The 20,844-nt window shown below is 51.3% G+C and overlaps 1 protein-coding gene across 1 annotated transcript; it reads right to left on the reverse strand.

Annotated features, from left to right (window-relative positions):
• Positions 1-289: 289 nt before the first annotated feature.
• Positions 290-19,060, reverse strand: PCYOX1 (prenylcysteine oxidase 1). The gene is made up of 6 exons (XM_038747395.1): positions 18,851-19,060; positions 14,327-14,533; positions 9,236-9,410; positions 5,799-6,010; positions 4,837-4,989; positions 290-1,968 (listed from the first exon to the last, which is right to left on the reverse strand). Exons 1-6 carry the CDS (start codon positions 19,008-19,010, stop codon positions 1,310-1,312), a joined length of 1,566 nt encoding a protein of 521 aa, XP_038603323.1. The 5' UTR covers positions 19,011-19,060; the 3' UTR covers positions 290-1,309.
• Positions 19,061-20,844: the final 1,784 nt, after the last annotated feature.

The following is a 20,844-nucleotide window of genomic DNA, read 5'->3' on the forward strand; positions in this document are numbered from 1 at the left end:
CGATTGATTGATGATGATGTGGAGGTGGATGGGTTTTTGAGGAGGGGGGAAACACGGCCTGAATGTCTTTTGTTGAGAAATGACCCGGGCGGCAGAGTGAAGTGTGGACTGGGGTGGGGAGAGGCGGGGAGGCTGATACAGTCATCTAAGCAGGAATGGGATAAACGCTTGGATTAACGTGGTAGCAGTTTGGATGGAGGGGAGGGGGCGGATTTTAGTGAGGCCGTGAAGGTAGGACCCCCAGGATTTGGTGACGGACTGAATATGGGGGTTGAATGTGGGGGGGGTGTCAAGGATAAGGCCAAGGTTACGGGCTTGTGAGGCAGGATGGGAAGGTTGGGGTGGACAGGGTTTGGGTGGGAAGACGCAGGGTCCCGTTTGGGCCGCGTCCCGTTTGAGGTGTCGGCGGGACGTTTTACGGAAGAGGGAACTGAAGCCCAGACAAGCCAAGCGCCTTGCCCCAGGTGGCACAGCGGAGGAGCCGGAATTAGAAGCCACTAGGCCATACTGCTTCTCGGTTTTCTTTCGCCGGCGATACTTGGCAAGTAGTAAGGAATTTAGCGAGCATCTTCCGGCTGCTGGGAACTGAAGTTCCCGCTCGCTCGGATCAGCCCAACGAGGTAGGTGGGGAGAGGGAGTCCTGTGCCCCCGTCGCAGGTGGCCCAACTCAAACCCCAGCAAGTCCGGCAACAAAAATGATCAGCGGAGTAGCTGCGAGGAATCACAGGATCCGTGTCTTCCACTCGGTTAACTTGTCTACTGTTCGTCCTTTATCTCCCTTGAACTCTCTCCCCGGCTGGGGCCTTGCCACTTATTTTAGGAGCGTGATTACCCAGCAAAGCCCCGGGGCTCGACCCTGAAAGAGCACGCGATTATCCGTGATAAAGAAAGGCGGAATTAGAAATTATGGGACCTTGCAAGAGGGCTTCTTCGTGTCCCAAATGAAAAGGGGAAGCCTGCCCTCGTTTCTGTAATAATAATTATGGTATTTAAGCGCTTACTATGGGCCGAGCACGCAGACCTCCGAGCTCTGGCAACCGGATGTGAGCCGAGGGCCCGGCCTCCGTCTTTCAGGTGTCGGCCAGGAGACCGAGGTCCGGGTCAGGTCCCCGGGAGGAGGGTGTCCCGGTTCAAACGGCCCCCGATCGATGACTTTTAAAATCAAAACCAAGCCGGCCTTCGGTCCGACACGGATATCCCTGAGCTCCGTTCGATGGCGGGAGTGGGGGGACGCCCCACTCGACGCCGGGGGTGGGGAGGGAGAGGAAGAGGGGAGAGAGGGAGAAGCGGTGTGAGGCGCCGGGGGGCTTTAAAGCTCCGTTCTGAGTTTCTCGTAGAGCCCCTCTTGGTCGATCATCTCCGCGTTGCCGTACCAACGGTGGTAGGCCAAGAGGGCCGCGTTGTGGGCGGCGATGGCGCTCATCTCCATGGCGCTGGCCGCCCACTCGATGCCGCTGAGATAGTACAGCCGGTCGTGGAGGATGACGGGCGGGCACTTCTCCGGGGGCCGGTAGTGAGGGTAGGCCAGCCACCTCCGCTCCCGCACGGCGTCGTACGACGCGAACAGCAGGTTCATCTGCTCCTCGCTCAGAGGCTCTTGGGAAAAGACCTTCCACACCGCCGAGGGGGCCTCGGCCGGGGCCGCCCCCCGCTTCCCCGTCACGGGGGTCACCGCCCCGACGCTGTTGATGAACAGGTCGGGCCCGTCCGTGGTCAGGATCTCCGTGAGGGGGAAGGGGCCGGGGGCCGTGCGGCCGAAGAGGGAGGCGTTGAGGCGGCCGCGGACCAGGGTGGTCACCGTCTGGTGGTAGTATTTGTGGAACTCCGGGACGGGGGGCGAGAAGTTGACGAAGGTGATGTTGGCCATGCGGCGGTTGAGGGGGGCGGCCACTACGACCAGGCCGTAGAGGTCGGAGGCCGGCCCGCCCGCCGTCTCGTAGGCCACTCGGTACGAGGGGAGCGCCTGTCCTGTGAGGAGACGGAGGGAGAGGGCCCGGGCGCGGTCGTCAGATCCGCTTTCCGGCCACCTCCGGCTCGGAGAATTGAGGGATGGCGTCCCCTCCCACCCGAGAGCCTGATCCTACAGCCCGGGGCGGAATAATAATTGGCGTTGTCTCCCAAGCGCTTACTACAGAGAAGCAGCGTGGCTCAGTGGCAAGAGCATGGGCTTTGGAGTCAGAGGTCCTGGGTTCGAATCCCAGCTCCACCACGAGTCTGCTGTGTGACCTTGGGAAAGTCACTTAACTTCTCTGAGCCTCAGTTCCCTCATCTGTGAAAATGGGGATTAAGACCGTGAACCCCACGTGGGACAACTTGATCACATTGTATCCCCTCCCCAGCGCTTAGGACGGTGGGCACTTAATAAATGCCATCATTATTATTATTACAGCGCTCTTCCCACAGTAAGTGCTCCATAAACATGACTGAGTGAATGAATTAATAATAACAATGGTATTTGTTAAGCACTTACTACATGTCAAGCGCTGTGCTAGGCCCCAGGGGAGATCTGAGCTAATCAGGTCGGAAACGGTCCCTGTCCCACGTGGGGCTCACGGTCTCAATCCCCACGGTGCAGGGACTTGAGGTCACACGGCGGGCGAGTGGCGGAGCGGGATTAGAACCCAGGTCCTTCTGACTCTGAGGTCCAGGCTCTAGAGAAGCAGCGTGGCTCAGTGGAAAGAGCCCGGGCTTTGGAGTCAGAGGTCATGGGTTCAAATCCCTGCTCCGCCAATTGTCAGCTGGGTGACTTCGGGCAGGTCACTTCTCTGGGCCTCAGTTCCCTCATCTGTAAAATGGGGATTCATTCATTCATTCGATTGTATTTATTGAGCGCTTACTGTGTGCAGATCGCTGTACTAAGCGCTTGGGAAGTACAAGTTTGCAACATATAGAGACGGTCCTTACCCAACAGCGGGCTCACAGTCTAGAAGGGGGATGAAGACTGTGAGCCCCCCGTGGGACAACCTTATCGCCTCCCCAGTGCTTAGAACAGTGCTTTGCACATAGTAAGCGCTTAATAAATGCCATTATTATTATTATTGTTATTATTTACTAGACCGTGCTGCTTCCCAGCACTACACTGGCCCCCGCCGGCCTCCCGGTTGCACTGAGAAGGGAACTCCAGAAACGCCTCGCTTTCCAGCCGGCTCTGGCTCGGAGAATTCGGGAATGTCGTTCCCTCCCATCTGACAGCCTAATCCCGCAGAGAAGCAGCGTGGCCTGGCGGCTACAGCCCGACCCTGGGAGTCAGCAGGTCCTGAGTTCTAATCTCCACTCTAGCCCCTTGTCAGCTGTGTGACTCTGGGCAAGTCACTTCACTTTTCTGGTCCTGAGTTCCCTCAACTGTAAAATGGGGATTGAGACCGGGAGCCCCATGTGGGACAGGGACTGTGTCCAATCTGATTAGCTTGTATCCACCCCGGCGCTTAGTACAGTGCCTGGCACACTGTAAGCGCTAAACAAATACCACAGTTATTATTACGGACATATCTGTCATTTAGTGCTTTCTATTAACGCCCGTCTCCCCTCCCTCTAGACTGTCAGCTTGTCGTGGGCAGGGAACGTATCTGCTTCGTGGTCTACTGTCCTCTCCCAGGTGCTTAATTCAGTGCTCTGCACACGATAAGCCCTCAATAAATACGACAATAACAATAATAATAATGGTATTTGTTAAGCACTTACTATGTGCCAAGGACTGTTCTAAGTGCTGGGGTAATAATAATAATAATAATAATAATAATAATAATAATAATAATAATAATGATGGCATTGGGGTAGATACAAGGTAATCAGGTTGTCCCATGTGGGGCTCCCAATCTTAATCCCCATTTTCCAGATGAGGTAAACTGAGGCACAGAGAAGCGATGTGCATTGCCCAAAGTCACCCAGCTGCCAAGTGGCGGAGCCGGGATTAGAACCCACGACCTCTGACTCCCAAGCCCGGGCTCTTCCCGCTGAGTGCTTCAAGCGCTTAGTACAGTGCTCTGCACATAGTAAGCGCTCAATAAATACGATTGCTGATGATGAGCGGCGCTGCCTCTCGATGAATGAACGAATGAATTCTCAACGAATGAATTTAGACTGTGAGCCCGCTGTTGGGGAGGGACTGTCTCTATATGTTGCCAATTTGTACTTCCCAAGCGCTTAGTCCAGTGCTCTGCACACAGTAAGCGCTCAATAAATACGATTGATTGATTGAATGAATTGAGGGCCTTCTCAAAGAGCTGATGAGGAGTCATCATCATCATCATCAATCGTATTTATTGAGCGCTTACTGTGTGCAGAGCACTGTACTAAGCGCTTGGGAAGTACAAGCTGGCAACATATAGAGACGGCCCCTACCCAGCAGTGGGCTCACAGTCTAAAAGGGGGAGACAGAGAACAAAACCAAACATACTAACAAAATAAAATAAATAGAATAGATATGTACAAGTAAAATAAATAGAGTAATAAATATGTACAAACATCTATACAGGTGCTGTGGGGAAGGGAAGGAGGTAAGATGAGGGGGATAGAGAGGGGGATGCGGGGGAGAGGAAGGAAGGGGCTCATTCTGGGAAGGCCTCCTGGAGGAGGTGAGCTCTCAGTAGGGCCTTGAAGGGAGGAAGAGAGCGAGCTTGGCGGATGGGCAGAGGGATTGGGGGCATTCCAGGCCCGGGGGAGGACGTGGGCCGGGGGTCGATGGCGGGACAGGCGAGAACGAGGCTTAACGGTGAGGAGATTAGCAGTCCGTCTGTCCTCCCCAAATCCCAAATGGTGGTGTGAGCGGGAAAGCGGGCCACCCCCGGCCGCGGGACCCCGCCCTCCGGCCCGCCGCCCGGCCCGGGGGCCGCTCACCGTCGGGGCCGCTCCCCGCCTTCCGTTCGATGGCGGTGACGGCGCCGGCCAGGAGGCGCGCGCCGGACGCCGACAGCAGGCCCGAGCACACCAGCTTGTTGCCGCCTTCCACCGACCACAGCCCCGACTCCGCCCCGGCCAGGGACACCGCGCCTGACGCCGAAGACTCCATCAGGGAACGGAACGGGGGCTCTTTACCGTTCTATTGCACCTTCCCAACCGCTTGGTACGGCGCTCCGCCTGCTCAAAATGACTGACTGACCGACTCTAGGGCGTTGGGGTATTTCCTTCTATTAACGTCCGTCTCACCCTCTCGCTGTGGGCAGGAAATGGGTCGGTTTACTGTCGTGTTGGACTCTCCCAAAGAGGTTGAAACAGTCTTTTAGACTGTGAGCCCACTGTTGGGTAGGGACTGTCTCTATATGTTGCCAATTTGTACTTCCCATGCGCTTAGTACAGTGCTCTGCACACAGTAAGCGCTCAATAAATACGACTGATGATGATGCTCTGCACACGGGAAGTGCTCAATAAATACTCCTGAAAAGTTCTCCCTGCCTCAAAGCCTGAGGGCCCATCTCCTCCCAGAGGCCTTCCCTGACGAAGCCCCACTTTTCCTCATCTCCCCCCCGCTTCTGCGTCACCCTGACTTGCTCCTTCGGTTCATTTAGGGACTGTCTCTATATGTTGCCAATTTGTACTTCCCAAGCGCTTAGTACGGTGCTCTGCACGTAGCAAGCGCTCAATAAATACGATTGATGATGATCCCAGCTCCGAGCCCCGCACCACGTGGTGTCCGTCTCCGTCATTTATCTATTTCTGTTCCCATCTGTCTCCCCATCTAGACTCACTGTGGGCAGGGGATGCTTCTATCTATGGTTGTCTCGTCCTCTCCCCGGAGCTCAGTACAGTGCTCTGCACGCGATAAGTGCTCAGTAAACGTTAGGGCATGGGGCGGGCCTTACCCACGAAGCCGTTGACGTTGGCGCTCTGCCCGTAGTTGACCCTCATGGCGGGCGTGACGATGTCGTGGAGGTATTTGTGCGAGAAGCCGGCCTTCTGCAGGGCTTCCAGGACCGTGCCGTTCAACAGGCGGGTGAACTCGTCCCCTCCCAGGGCGTGCAGGAGGCCCTCCACGCTGCTGAACGCGTAGTCGTGGGCTTGGTACCGGTACACCCTGTGGGCGACAACGGCGGGGAGAGGGGGACGAGAGCGCTCAGTACAGTACCTCCTACCCGCAGCGCACCGTCAGGGCGCACCTTCCACGCTGCCGAACGTTTACACGCGGGCCTGGTAAGGGTACGATCGATCGATCGTATTTATTGTGCTCAAGCGCTTAGTATCATCATCATCAATCGTATTTATTGAGCGCTTACTGTGTGCAGAGCACTGGACGAAGCGCTTGGGAAGTCCAAGTTGGCGACATATAGAGACGGTCCCTACCCAACGGTGGGCTCACAGTCTAAAAGATAATAATAATAATAATAATGGCATTTGTTAAGCGCTTACTATGTGCAAAGCACTGTTCCAAGCACTGGAGAGGTCACAAGGTTACCAAGATGTCCCATGGGGGGGGGGCTCACAGTCCCAATCCCCATTTTACAGATGAGGTAACTGAGGCACGGAGAAGGTATATCACATTCTCTGTCCATATATAGGTGGATATATAATTATCCCAACACTAGGTCCACACTATTATTATTCTTATGCACTTACTATGTGTTAAGCAATGGGGGTAGGTATATCACATTCTCTGTCCATATAAAGGTGGATATGTAATCAATCAATCGTATCTATTGAGCGCTTACTTTGTGCAGAGCACACAGTGCTCTGCACCCAGTAAGCGCTCAATAAATACGATTGATGATTGAGCGCTTACTGTGTGCAGAGCACTGGACTAAGCGCTTGGGAAGTACAAGTTGGCAACACCTAGAGACGGTCCCGACCCAACAGCGGGCTCGCGGGCTAGAAGGGGGAGACAGATGACAAAGCAAAACATAGTGACAAAGTAAAATAAATAGAATAAATCAATCAATCGTATTTACTGAGCGCTTACTGTGTGCACAGCACTGGACTAAGCACAAGTTGGCAACATTTAGAGACGGTCCCTACCCAACAGCGGGCTCACAGTCTAGAAGGGGGAAACAGACAACAAAACAAAACATATTAACAAAATAAAATGAATAGTAAATATGTACAAGTAAAATAAATAGAGTAATAAATCTGTCCAAACATATATACAGGTGCTGTGGGGAGGGGAAGGAGGTAGGGGTGGGGGGATTGGGAGGGGGAGGAGGGACTTTTCCCTCCGTTCCCCAAATAATAATGATGGCATTTGTCAAGCGCTTACTAGGTGCAAAGCACTGTTCTAAGCGCTGGGGAGGTTACAAAGTGATCAAGTTGACCCACGTGGGGCTCACAGTCTCCATCCCCATTTTCCAGATGAGGTCACTGAAGCCCAGAGAAGTAAAGTGACTTGCCCAAGGTCACAGAGCTGACAAATCGGCAAGTCACTTCACTTCTCTGGGCCTCAGTGACCTCATCTGGAAAACGGGGACTAAGACTGTGAGCCCCACCGTGGGGACAACCTGATTGTTTTGTAACCTCCCCAGCGCTTAGAACAGTGCTTTGCACATAGTAAGTGCTTAATAAATTCCATTATTATTATTATTATTAAATGGCGGAGGTGGGATTAGAACCCCTGACCTCTGCCTCCTCAGCCTGGGCTCTTTCCACTACGCCACGCCGCTTCATTGCAAACTTCAAACCCCACCCCCGGCCCAGCTGAAAATCGCTCCCGTTTTCCAAATTCATTCATTCAGTTATATTTATTGAGCGCTTACTGTGTGCAGAGCACTGTACTAAGCACCTGGAAAGTACAATTCGGCCATAGAGCCAATCCCTACCCAACAACGGGCTCACAGTCCGATAATAATGATGGTATTTGTTAAGCGCTTACTATGTGCCACGCGTGGCTCTAAGTGCTGGGGGAGATACAAAGTAATGAGACTGTCCCAGGTGGGGCTCACAGTCCTAATCCCCATTTTACAGATGGAGTAACTGAGACACAGAGAAGTCAAGTGACTTGCCCAAAGTCACACAGCAGACAAGTGGCAGAGATGGGATTAGAACCCACGACCTCTGACCCCCGAGCGCTCAATAAATACGACAATGAATGAATGAATGAGCCCATGCCCTTTCCACTAACCCACGCTGCTTCTCCAATAACAATAACGGCCTTTGTTAAGTGCTTATTATGTGCCAAGCGCTGTTCTAAGTGCTACGGTAGATACAAGGTAATCTATATGTTTGTACATATTTATTACTCTATTTATTTATTTATTTTATTTGTACATATCTATTCTATTTATTTTATTTTGTTAGTATGTTTGGTTTTGTTCTCTGTCTCCCCCTTTTAGACTGTGAGCCCACTGTTGGGTAGGGACCGTCTCTATATGTTGCCAATTTGTACTTCCCAAGCGCTTAGTACAGTGCTCTGCACATAGTAAGTGCTCAATAAATACGATTGATGATGATCAGGTTGTCCCACATGGGGCTTACAGTCTCAATCCCCATTTTCCAGATGAGGTTACTGAGGCCCAGAGAACTGAAGTGGCTTGCCCAAAATCACACAGCTGTCTCTATATGTTGCCAATTTGTACTTCCCAAGCGCTTAGTACAGTGCTCTGCACATAGTAAGTGCTCAATAAATACGATTGATGATGATGATGATCAGGTTGTCCCACATGGGGCTTACAGTCTCAATCCCCATTTTCCAGGTGAGGTTACTGAGGCCCAGAGAACAGAAGTGGCTTGCCCAAAATCACACAGCTGTCTCTATATGTTGCCAATTTGTACTTCCCAAGCGCTTAGTACAGTGCTCTGCACATAGTAAGTGCTCAATAAATACGACTGATGATGATGATGGTCAGGTTGTCCCACATGGGGCTTACAGTCTCAATCCCCACTTTCCAGATGAGGTTACTGAGGCCCAGAGAACTGAAGTGGCTTGCCCAAAATCACACAACTGTCTCTATATGTTGCCAATTTGTACTTCCCAAGCGCTTAGTCCAGTGCTCTGCACATAGTAAGCGCTCAATAAATACGATTGATGATGATGATGATGATGATAAGGGGCGGAGCTGGGATGAGAACCCACGACCTCCGACTCCCAAGCCCGGGCTCCTGCCACTGAGCCAACCGGGTCACTTGGTCACTGACGGTCACTGAGCCATCAAGCGCTTAGTACAGCGCTCTGCACACAGGAAGCGCTCAATAAATACGTCTGATTGATAACTGGGGCCCAACCAAGTCTGCCTCGAATCCCCCTCCCGGCGCTGGGACTCCAGCTCAGGACTCCGGGCTCCTTTCTTCGGAGGAGGGTGGGAAGGGGGGGAGTTACCTCATGAACTTGTCTAGGATGTCCTCGACCCACATGTGCATGCGGAGAAACTGGAGTCCGTACTGCCACAGGATCTTCACCACGGTGACGATGTACCAGCTGCTCTCCTCAAACACGAACGTCTCCCCGTTGTAAATCCCCACGAGGCCGCCGGCTCCCGGGCTCACCGAGAGACCTAGGAGAAAGGGAATAATAATAATAATAATAATAATGTTGGCATTTGTTAAGCGCTTACTATGTGCAAAGCACTGTTCTAAGCGCTTGGGGGGGATACAAGGTGATCAGGTTGTCCCACGTGGGGCTCACAGTCTTCATCCCCATTTTACAGATGAGGTAACTGAGGCCCAGTGAAGTGACATAATAATAATACTACTACTAATAATAATAATAATAATAATGATGATGGCATTTGTTAAGCGCTTACTATGTGCAAAGCACTGTTCTAAGCACTTGGGGGGATGCAAAGTGATCGGGTTGTCCCACGTGGGGCTCACAGTCTTCATCCCCATTTTACAGATGAGGGAACTGAGGCTCGGAGAAGTGAAGTGACTTGCCCAAGGTCACACAGCAGACATGTGGCGGAGCCGGGATTCGAACCCATGACCTCTGACTCCAAAGCCCGGACTCTTTCCACTGAGCCACGCTCGTCATCATCATCATCAATTGTATTTATTGAGCGCTTACTATGTGCAGAGCACTGGACTAAGCGCTTGGGAAGTACAAATTGGCAACGTATAGAGACAGTCCCTACCCAACAGTGGGCTCACAGTCTAAAACGGGGAGACAGAGAACAAAACCAAACGTACTAACAAAATAAAATAAATAGGATAGATATGTACAAGTAAAATAAATAGAGTAATAAATATGTACAAACATATATACATATATACAGGTGCTGTGGGGAAGGGAAGGAGGTAAGGCAGGGGGGTGGAGAGGGAGACGGAGCCGGGATTCGAACCCATGACCTCTGACTCCAAAGCCCGGGCTCTTTCCACTGAGCCGCGCTGGTGACGCTGTCCCATCCTCTCACCGTCCCCAGCTCTGTTTTTCCTTCCTTCGTTCATTCAATCATATTTATTGAGCGCTTACCGTGTGCAGAGCACTGGACTAAGCGCTTGGGAAGTACAATTTGGCAACAGAAAGAGACGGTCCCTACCCAACAACGGGCTCACGGTCTCCGCTCCGCGGCCTGACTTCAAGAGAAGCAGCACGGCGTAGGGGACGGAGCCCGGGCCTTGGAGTCGGAAGGTCGTGGGTTCTAATCCTGACTCTGCCACTAGTCTGCTGTGGACCTTGAGCAAGTCACTTCACTCCTCTGGGCCTCAGTGACCTCGTCTGTAAAATGGGGATGGAGACTGTGAGCCCCACGTGGGACAGGGGCTGGGTCAATCAATCAATCAATCGTATTTATTGAGCGCTTACTGTGTGCAGAGCACTGTACTAAGCGCTTGGGAAGTACAAGTTGGCAACATAAATATGTTTATGTTGGCAACATAAACATAAAATATATACAAATAAGATAAATAGAGTAATAAATCCGTACAAACATATATACATGTATAAAGGTGCTGTGGGGAGGGGAAGGAGGTAAGAAGGGGGGGGGAGGGGGAGAGGAAGGAGGGAGCTGGACACAGTCCCTGTCCTGCGTGGGGCTCACGGTCTCAATCCCCATTTTACAGATGAGGTAACTGAGGCCCAGAGAAGTGACTTGCCCTGCACACAGTAAGCGCTCAATAAATACGACCGAAAAAATACGACTAAATGAACTTGCCCGAGGCCACACATCAGACATGTGGGGGAGTGGGGATTAGAACCCAGGTCAATCAATCAATCAATCATATTTATTGAGCGCTTACTGTGTGCAGAGCACTGGACTAAGCGCTTGGGAAGTCCAAGTTGGCAACATCTAGAGACGGTCCCTACCCAACAGTGGGCTCACAGTTTAAAAGGGGGAGACAGAGAACAAAACCAAACTGATTTGCTCGTATTCGGCCCAGCACTCAAGTACAGTGCCTTACATATAGTAGGCGCTTCGTAAATACCATCATTATTATTATTAAGGCTTTGTCTGATATGAGGAGGGAGGATGTTCCAGGCCAGAGGCAGAATGTGGGTGAGAGGTTGGCGGCGAGAGAGACGAGTTCGAGACACGGTAAGAAGATTGGCGTTAGAGGAGCGGAGTGGGCGGGCTGGGTTGGAGGAGGAGAGTGGCAAGGTGAGGTAGGAGGGGCGGAGGGGATGGACGGCTCTAAAGCTGACGAGTTTTTGTTTGATATGGAGGTGGATGGGCAACCCCTGGAGGGTCTTGAGGAGCGGGGAAATGTGAACTGAACATTTATTATAGAAAAATGATCCGGGCAGCAGAGTGAAGTGTGGACAGAAGTGGGGAGAGACAGGAGGCAGGGAGGTCAGCCAGGAGGCTGATCAAGGCGGGTGAAGAGATGTGCTTGCATTCATGGGGTAACAGTCTGGATGGAAAGGGGCGGACTTTAATCATGTTGTGAAGGTAAAACTGACAAGATTTACTGATGGCTTCAATATGTGGGTGGAATGAGAGAGAGGAGTCAAGGAAGATGCCAAGGTTCTGGGCTTGTGAGACAGGAAGGATGGTGGGGCCGGCTACAGTGAGGGGAAAGTCAGTGGGAGGACAAGGTTTGGGTGGGGGGACGATAAGACTCTTCCAACCACTTAGTCCAGGGCTCTGCACATCCTAGGCGCTCAGAAAATAAATACCCTGCCCTGAAAACAGAAACATGGTTCCAATCAAGTGATGGGCAGGTGACGTGTCCGCTAAATTCTGTTGTAGTGGATTCTCCCAAGCCACTTCATCCAGTGCTCTGCTCATGGTAAGTGCTCAATAAATACCATCGACTGAAAACAGAAGGTTACAGGCTTGTGAGACAGGAAGGATGGTGGGGCCGGCTACAGTGACGGGAAAGTCAGCGGGAGGACAGGGTTTGGGGCGGGGGGGGCGGGGGGAGATAAGACTCTTCCAACCGCTTAGTCCAGGGCTCTGCACATCCTAGGCGCTCAGAAAATAAATACCCTGCCCTGAAAACAGAAACACGGTTCCAATCAAGTGATGGGCAGGTGACGTGTCCGCTAAATTCTGTTGCATTGGATTCTCCCAAGCCACTTCATCCAGTGCTCATGGTAAGTGCTCAATAAATACCACCGACTGAAAACAGAAACATGGTTCCCATCAAGGGATGGAAGAGAGAGGCCGACTCCGCTAATTCTGATCTACTAATCCAGGCTCAGAGTTGGGTTATTTCCTGTTTACGCTCCTAGAAAGCAGAACGTAGCCAATGAGTTTTACCAGGAAAGGTCCAGTTATCGAAAGAATGTCTCCTAATTAAACAGCCCCACAGGATAGCACGTTGGAGATGGGCCGTTTTCTAGAAGGAAGGAGTTGGAAAGAGCTCTTGACAAAAAGCCAATCTTTGAAACTCTAACAGATCAGGGTTCCCTAGAAGATAAAAATAAACAATTCTCTCTGACACAAACCAAAGACAAGAGTCCGCTTCTCTTCTCCCAGAAAGCAGTGAGTGACTCCTGAGAGGTCGCTAAGACCGCATCTGTTCCCTTAAGGGAGAATGAGGGATATTTTGAGAAGCAGCGTGGCTCAGTGGAAAGAGCACGGGCTTAGGAGTCAGAGGTCCTGGGTTCGAATCCTGGCTCTGCCACTTATCAGCTGGGTGACTTTGGACAAGTCGCTTAACTTCTCTGTGCCTCAGTTACCTCATTTGGAAAATGGGGATTAAGACTGTGAGCCCCATGCGGGACAACCTGATTACCTTGTATCGACCCCAACGCGTAGAACAGTTCTTGGCACATAGTAAGCGCTTAATACCAAGATTATTATTATTATTATATTTTGATTGGTGTTTTTGAGGGAAAAAGGAGATTTTGGAGCTTCACTTTCCTTCAGCAGACCAGAAATGTCAGCAGTCAGTCAACTGTATTCACTGAGAGCATACTGTGGGCAGAGCACTCTACTAAAGTCCTTGGGAGAGTCCGACAGAACAAAAGAACAGACGCGTTCCCTGCCCACGAGGAGCTGACAGTCTAGAGGGGGTGCAGACATGAATAGAAATACATAAATGACAACTATGGACACCTGTATATATGTATATATGTTTGTACATATTTATTACTCTATTTATTTATTTTACTTGTACATATATCTATTCTATTTATTTTATTTTGTTAATATGCTTGGTTTTGTTCTCTGTCTCCCCCTTCCAGACTGTGAGCCCACTGCTGGGTAGGGACCGTCTCTATATGTTGCCAACTTGTACTTCCCAAGCACTTAGTACAGTGCTCTGCACACAGTAAGCGCTCAATAAATACGATTGATTGATTGATTGATTGATTGATGAGCGCTGTGGGGCTGGGCGGGGGGGGAATGAATAAAGGGAGCGCGTCGCTGAGACCAAACCTCTTTCCCTAAGGGAGAACCAGAGCTATTTTGATTGTTGTTTCTTGGAGAAAAAGGAGATTTTGAAGAAGCCGGACCTTCCCTTTTCTCCAGCAGTCCAGAAATGTCAGTCAGTCGTATTCACTGAGCGCTTACTGAGTACAGAGCACTGTACTAAAGTGCTTGGGAGAAGGCAGTGCAACAATATAGTAGACACATTCCCTGCCCACACTGAGCTGACAGTCTAGAGGGGGAGTCGGATATCAATAGAGAAGCAGCGTGGCTCAATGGAAAGAAAACAGCCTTTGGAGTCAGAGGTCATGGGTTCAAATCCCACCTCCATGACTTTGGGCAAGTCACTTAACTTCTCTGTGCCTCAGTTCCCTCATCTGTAAAATGGGGATTAAGATTGTGTGCCCCCCCAAGGGACAACCTGATCACCTTGTAACCTCTCCAGCGCTAAGAACAGTGCTTTGCACAGAGTAAGTGCTTAATAAATGCCATTAAAAAAAAACAGAAAGAAATAAATGACGGAGGTGGACTTGAGCGGTGTGGGTCCGGGAGTGGGGGATGAAGAAAGGGAGCCAGTCGGGGCGAAGCAGAAGGGACGGGGAGGAGAGGAAAGGAGGGCTTAGTGGGGGAAGGCGGACCCCGGGACCGAAGTGACCCACCTAGTTCTTTGACGAAGCGCTTCATGTGCAGGTTGAGGGGGTGGATGACGGAGCCCCCAGCCTCGTACTCCTGCCCCTCCATCGTTAGGGTCGCCAGGCGGCCCCCCACGTCTCCCTTCTCGAACACATCGATCTGCACGTCCTGGCCGAACTTCTGTCGGAGGTAGTACGCCGCCGAAGTGCCTCCGATGCCTGCCCCGATCACCGCTGCCAATCGATCGATCGATCAACTCAAGGCGGGAAGATGTCAAGGTCCGCCCCATGGCCAGGGAGAGTCCCCTCCCTCTCCAGAACCAGCGTTATTTATGGGGTGCTTACTGTGTGGACCCCCGGCCCGCATCCCACCTCTGGCCTGGAACGCCCTCCCTCCTCACATCCATCAAACTAGCTCTCTTCCCCCCCTACAGAGCCCTACTGAAGGCTCACCTCCTCCAGGAGGCCTTCCCAGACTGTCCTCCCCTCCCCATCACCCCCACTCCCTCCCTCTGCCCATGGCACTTGTCTCTATTTATACATATTTATTAGTCTATTTATTTTATCAATGATGTGCATATACCTGTAATTCTATTTATTCTGATGCTACTGATGCCTGTCTACTTGTTTTGTTGTCTGTCTCCCCCTTCTAGAATGTGAGCCCCTCGTTGGGTAGGGATGGTCTCTATCTGTTTCCAAATTGGACTTTCCAAGCGCTTAGTACAGTGCTCTGCACACAGTAAGCGCTCAATAAATACGATTGATTGATTGATTAGCACGGTACTCTGCACACAGTAAATGCTCAGAAAATATGATTGAATGAAAGAATCAACGTGTGCACAGGACTGGGCTACACTCTTGACAGAGTACAATACAACAGATTCACTGGATTGGATTAAGCACATACTGTGTGCAGAGCACTGTACTAAGCGCTTGGGACAGTACACTACAATGATAAACGGTGATGATCCCTGCCCACAATGAAGTCACAGTCTAGAGGGGAGACAGGCATCGATACAAATAAATATGCGTTCCCTGCCCACAATGAGTTCTACCGCTCAAGGAGCCAAACTCTCCCTTTGCCCAACCGTTGGGAGAGAATAAATTCTGGTATCTGTTAAGCGCTTCCTATGTCCTAGGTACTGTACTAAGCGCCAGGGTGGATATGAGCAAATTGGGTGGGACACAGTCCCCATCCCACGTGGGGCTCACAGTCCGATGCCAAAGGCAATCTCAAAAATCAACATCTTGGGTCCCCGGAAGGCCGAGAAGCAGTGTGGCCTAGTGGCGAGAGCCTGGGCATAGGAGTATATATGTATATATGTTTGTACATATTTATTACTGTATTTATTTATTTATTTTACTTGTACATATCTATTCTATTTATTTTATTTTGTTAGTATGTTTGGTTTTGTTCTCTGTCTCCCCCTTTTAGACTGTGAGCCCACTGTTGGGTAGGGACTGTCTCTAGATGTTGCCGACTTGTACTTCCCAAGCACTTAGTACAGTGCTCTGCACACAGTAAGCGCTCAATAAATACGACTGATGATGATGATGATGAGTCAGAAGGTCACGGGGCTCTATCCCAGCTCCGCCACGCATCTGCTGAGTGACCCTGGGCGAGTCACTTCACTTCTCCGGACCTCAGTTTCCTCATTTGTAAAATGGGGATTAAGACCGTTGGCCTTATGGAGGGCAGGGACTGTCACAGACCTGACTGTCCTGAATCTACCCCAACACTTACCACAGTGCCAGGCACAAAGTAAGCACCTAAATACCATAAAGAGTGAGCCTCGGTTTTCCCCCCATCACCCTTCTTCCCAAGCGCTTAGTACAGTGCTCTGCACACAGGAAGCGCTCAATAAATACGACTGATTGATTGATTGATTCGTTCCAGTTTTCCATTAGGGGGCTCGTTTATAAAACCGGGAGCATATAGGACGCCTTTGCTTTTCTGAGCTTTATCATTTTCAGTGGGGAAGAGGGCCCAGAGAAGTTAAGGAGCTTGCCGGGTGAGGGGGGGCCTGAGAGTCAAAAGGTCCTGGGTTCTAATCCCAGCTCCGCCACATGTCGTCTGGTGACCTTGGACAAGTCATTTCACTTCTCTGGGCCTCATCTGCCCCAGAGTTCCCTCATCTGTCAAATGGGGATGAAGATCGCGAGCCCCACGTGGGACAGAAAATGGGTCCAAACTGCCTACCTTCTATCTCCCCCAGGGTTAGAACAGTGCCTGTCAGCGCTTAACAAGTTACCATTATTATTATTTCAATTAATAATATTTATTGAGCGCTTACTGTGTGCAGAGCACTGTACTAAGCGCTTATTATTATTATTTATTATTATTAATGGGAGAGACATTTCTGCCTCTGTGCGGGTTCCTACTGTGAGAAGCAGCTTGGCTTAGTGGAAAGGGCACGGGTTTGGGAGTCAGAGGTTGTGGGTTCTAATCCCGGCTCCGCCACTTTCATTCATTCATTCAATCATATTTATTGAGCGCTTACTGTGTGCAGAGTATTTGACTAAGTACAAATCGGCAACATACAGAGACAGTCTCTACCCAACAATGTCTGCTGTGTGACCTTGTACAAGGCACTTCACTTCTCTGAGCCCCAGTTCCCTCATCTGTCCAATGGGGATGAAGACTGTGAGCCCCACGTGGGACAACCTAATTACCTTGTATCTACCCCAGCGCTTGGAACAGTGCTTGGCACCTAGTCGGCGCTTAACAAATACCATCATTACTATTAGCAGCGAGGCTTAGCGGCAAGAGCCCGGGCTTGGAAACCAGAGGTGATGGGTTCTAATCCCACCTCCGCCACTTGTCAGCTGTGTGACTTTGGGCAAGCCACTTCACTTCTCTGGGCCTCGGTTTCCTCATCTGTAAAATGGGATGAAGATTGTGAGCCCCACGTGGGACAACCTGATCACCTTGCTTCTACCCCAGCGCTTAGCACAGTGGTCGGCGCCTAGTCAGCGCTTAACAAATACCATCATTATTCTTCTTCTCTGGGCCTCGGTGACCTCATCTGTCAAATGGGGATGAAGACTGTGAGCCCCATGTGGGACATCCTGATCACCCTGTATGCTCCCCTGTGCTTAGAACAGTGCTTGGCACATAGTAAGCACGAGAAGCAGAGTGGCTCAGTGGAAAGAGCCCGGGCTTGGGAGTCAGGGGTCATGGGTTCAAATCCCGGCTCTGCCAATTGTCAGCTGTGTGACCTTGGGCAAGTCACTTAACTTCTCTGGGCCTCAGTTATCTCGTCTGTAAAACAGGGATTAAGACTATGAGCCCCCCGTGGGACCTGATCACCTTGTATCCTCCCCAGCGCTTAGAACAGTGCTTTGCACATAGTAAGTGCTTAACAAATGCCATCATTATTATTATTATTGTTATTCTGGGTCTCAGTTATCTCATCTGTAAAATGGGGATTAAGACTGTGAGCCCCCCGTGGGGCAACCTGATCACCTGGTATCCTCCCCAGTGCTTAGAATAGAGCTTTCCACATAGTAAGCGCTTAACAAATGCCATTATTATTATTATTATTATTGTTAACATATGGCATCATTCTTAATAAATACCATCATCAGTATTCATTCACTGAATTGTATTTATCGAGCGCTTACTGTGTGCAGACCACTGGACTAAGCGCTTGGGAAGTACAAGTTGACAGTATTCTTCTCTGGGCCTCAGTGACCTCATCTGTCAAATGGGGATCAATCAATCAATCAGTCGTATTTATTGGGCGCTTACTGTGTGCAGAGCACTGTACTAAGCGCTTGGGAAGTCCAAGTTGGCAACATCTAGAGACGGTCCCGACCCAACAGTGGGCTCACAGTCTAGAAGGGATGAAGACTGAGTGCCCCACGGTGGGGGCACCCTGATGACTTTGTTTCTCCCCCAGCGCTTAGAACAGTGTTTGGCACCTAGAGAAGCAGCGTGGCTCAGTGGAAAGAGCCCGGGCTTTGGAGTCAGAGGTCGTGGGTTCGAATCCCGACTCCTCCACAAGTCTGCTGTGTGACCTTGGGCAAGTCACTTCACTTCTCTGAGCCTCAGTTCCCTCATCTGTAAAAACGGGGATGAAGACTGTGAGCCCCACGGGGGACAACTTTCTTTTTCTTTTAATGGCATTTGTTAACCGCTTACTATGTGCCAAGCACTGTTCTAAGCGCTGGGGAGGTTACAAGGTGATTAAGTTGTCCCACGGGGGGCTCACAGTCAATCCCCATTTTACAGATGAGGTAACTGAGGCTCAGAGAAGTTAAGTGACCTGCCCAAAGTCACACAGCAGACATGTGGCGGAGCCGGGATTCGAACCCAGGACCTCTGACTCCAAAGCCCGGGCTCTTTCCACTGAGCCACGCTGCTTCTCTAGACTGTAAGCCCATTGAGGGACAACTTGAGTACACTGTATCCCCCCAGCGCTTAGAACAGTGCTTTGCACATAGTAAGCGCTTAGCAGATGCCATCATTATTATTATTATTATTATTATTATTATTATTATTAGCAAGCGCTTATTAAATAGGCTGGTGATGCTGATGCTGCGGATTACCGATTTTGTGGGGCGGGGCGGGCAGTTCCCGGGCGGCGCCCCTCTGCAGGCCGCAGAGCAGCGGAAGCAGAACCGGAAGCAGGACCGGAAACGAGACCGGAAACGGGACCGGAAACGAGACCGGAAACAGGACCGGAAGCGGAGCGGCCCCGGGACCCATGGTCGCACCGGCGGCCCGCGCAGCCCCGCACTCTCACAGCGCACCCGGCGACCCCACTGCGCCTGCGCGAACCGCCCCCCGAGCCGCGACTGCGTCTGCGCGAACCGCCCCCCGAGCCGCGACTGCGCCTGCGCGATCCGCCCCGACAGCCGGGTCCCGCCCCCCGAGCAGCTACTGCGCCTGCGCGATCCGCTACGGTTGCCGAGTCTTGCCCCCCGCTGAGCCGCGACTGCGCCTGCGCGATCCGCCTCCAGGTGCCGCGTCTTGCCCCCCTCTGAGCCGCGACTGCGCCTGCGCGATCTGCCTCGGGTGCCGCGACTGCGCCTGCGCGATTCACCCCGGCTCGGGCCCCTCCCTCCCTGGGAACTGGGTTCCGCCCACCCTCATCCCCGAGCAGCGACTGCGCCTGCGCGATTTATCCCCTCCCGAATCCTCCTCTCCCTCGGAGTTAGGGTCCGCTCCCCAAGCCATGACTGCGCCTGCGCGACCCGCCCCGAGCGGTGGGTTTTGCCCCCTCCCACCCGAGCCGCGACTACGCCTGCGCAGTTCACCGCCCGCTGGCGCCCCGCCCACACCCGAGCAGTGACTGCGCCTGCGCAGTTCAATCAATCAATCAATCGTATTTATTGAGCGCTTACTGTGTGCAGGGCACTGTACTAAGCGCTTGGGAAGTCCAAGTTGGCAACATATGGAGACAGTCCCTACCCAACAGCGGGCTCACAGTCTAGAAGGGGGAGAGAGAGAACAAAACCAAGAATATTAACAAAATAAAATAAATACAATAGATATGTACAAGTAAAATAAATAGAGTAATAAATTCATTGATTCATTCAATCGTATTTATTGAGCGCTTACTGTGTGCAGAGCACTGTACTAAGCGCTTGGGAAGTACAAGTTGGCAACATATAGAGACAGTCCCTAACCAACAGCGGGCTCACAGTCTAGAAGGGGGAGACAGAGAACAAAACCAAACATATTAACAAAATAAAATAAATAGAATAGATGTACAAGTAAAATAGAGTAATAAATATGTACAAACATTCTAGAGAAGCAGCTTGGCTCAGTGGAAAGATCCCGGGCTTTGGAGTCAGAGGTCATGGGTTGAAATCCCGGCTCTGCCAACTGTCAGCTGTGTGACTTTGGGCAAGTCACTTCACTTCTCTGAGCCTCAGTTACCTCATCTGTAAAATGGGTACTAAGATTGTGAGCCTCACATGTGACAACCTGATCATCTTGTATCCTCCCCAGCGCTTAGAACAGTGCTTTGCACATAGTAAGCACTTAACAAATACCAAAAATTATTACATATGTTTAGGATCTGAAATCTGAATCTGAATGCTTCTCGAGTTTCTCAAAGGGACAACTGAATAATCAAAACAGGAATTCTCAAGTAAAATAAATAGAGTAATCAATATGAACAAACATATATACATATATACAGGTGCTGCGGGTGAAGGGCAGAAGGTAGGACGGGGCGATGGAGAAGGGGACGAGGGGGAGAGGAAGGAGGGGGCTCAGTCTGGGAAGGCCTCCTGGAGGAGGTGAGCTCTCAGTAGGGCCTTGAAGGGAGGCCCGCTCTGTGAGCCCACTGTTGGGTAGGGACTGTTTCTATATGTTGCCAACTTGTACTTCCCAAGCGCTTAGTACAGTGCTCTGCACACAGTAAGCGCTCAATAAATACGATTGATTGATTGATTGATTCCTGGAAGCCGGCCTCCCCCGACCAGCCGCAGCTGCGCTTGCGCAGTTCACCGCCGCCCGAACCCCGCCTCCCTGGGAGCCGGGTTCTGCCCCTCCCCAAGCCGTGACTGCGCCTGCGCTATCCGCCCCCCCC

The sequence above is a fragment of the Tachyglossus aculeatus genome, chromosome 5 (assembly GCF_015852505.1).
Source record: "Tachyglossus aculeatus isolate mTacAcu1 chromosome 5, mTacAcu1.pri, whole genome shotgun sequence".
Classification (NCBI taxonomy): domain Eukaryota; kingdom Metazoa; phylum Chordata; class Mammalia; order Monotremata; family Tachyglossidae; genus Tachyglossus; species Tachyglossus aculeatus.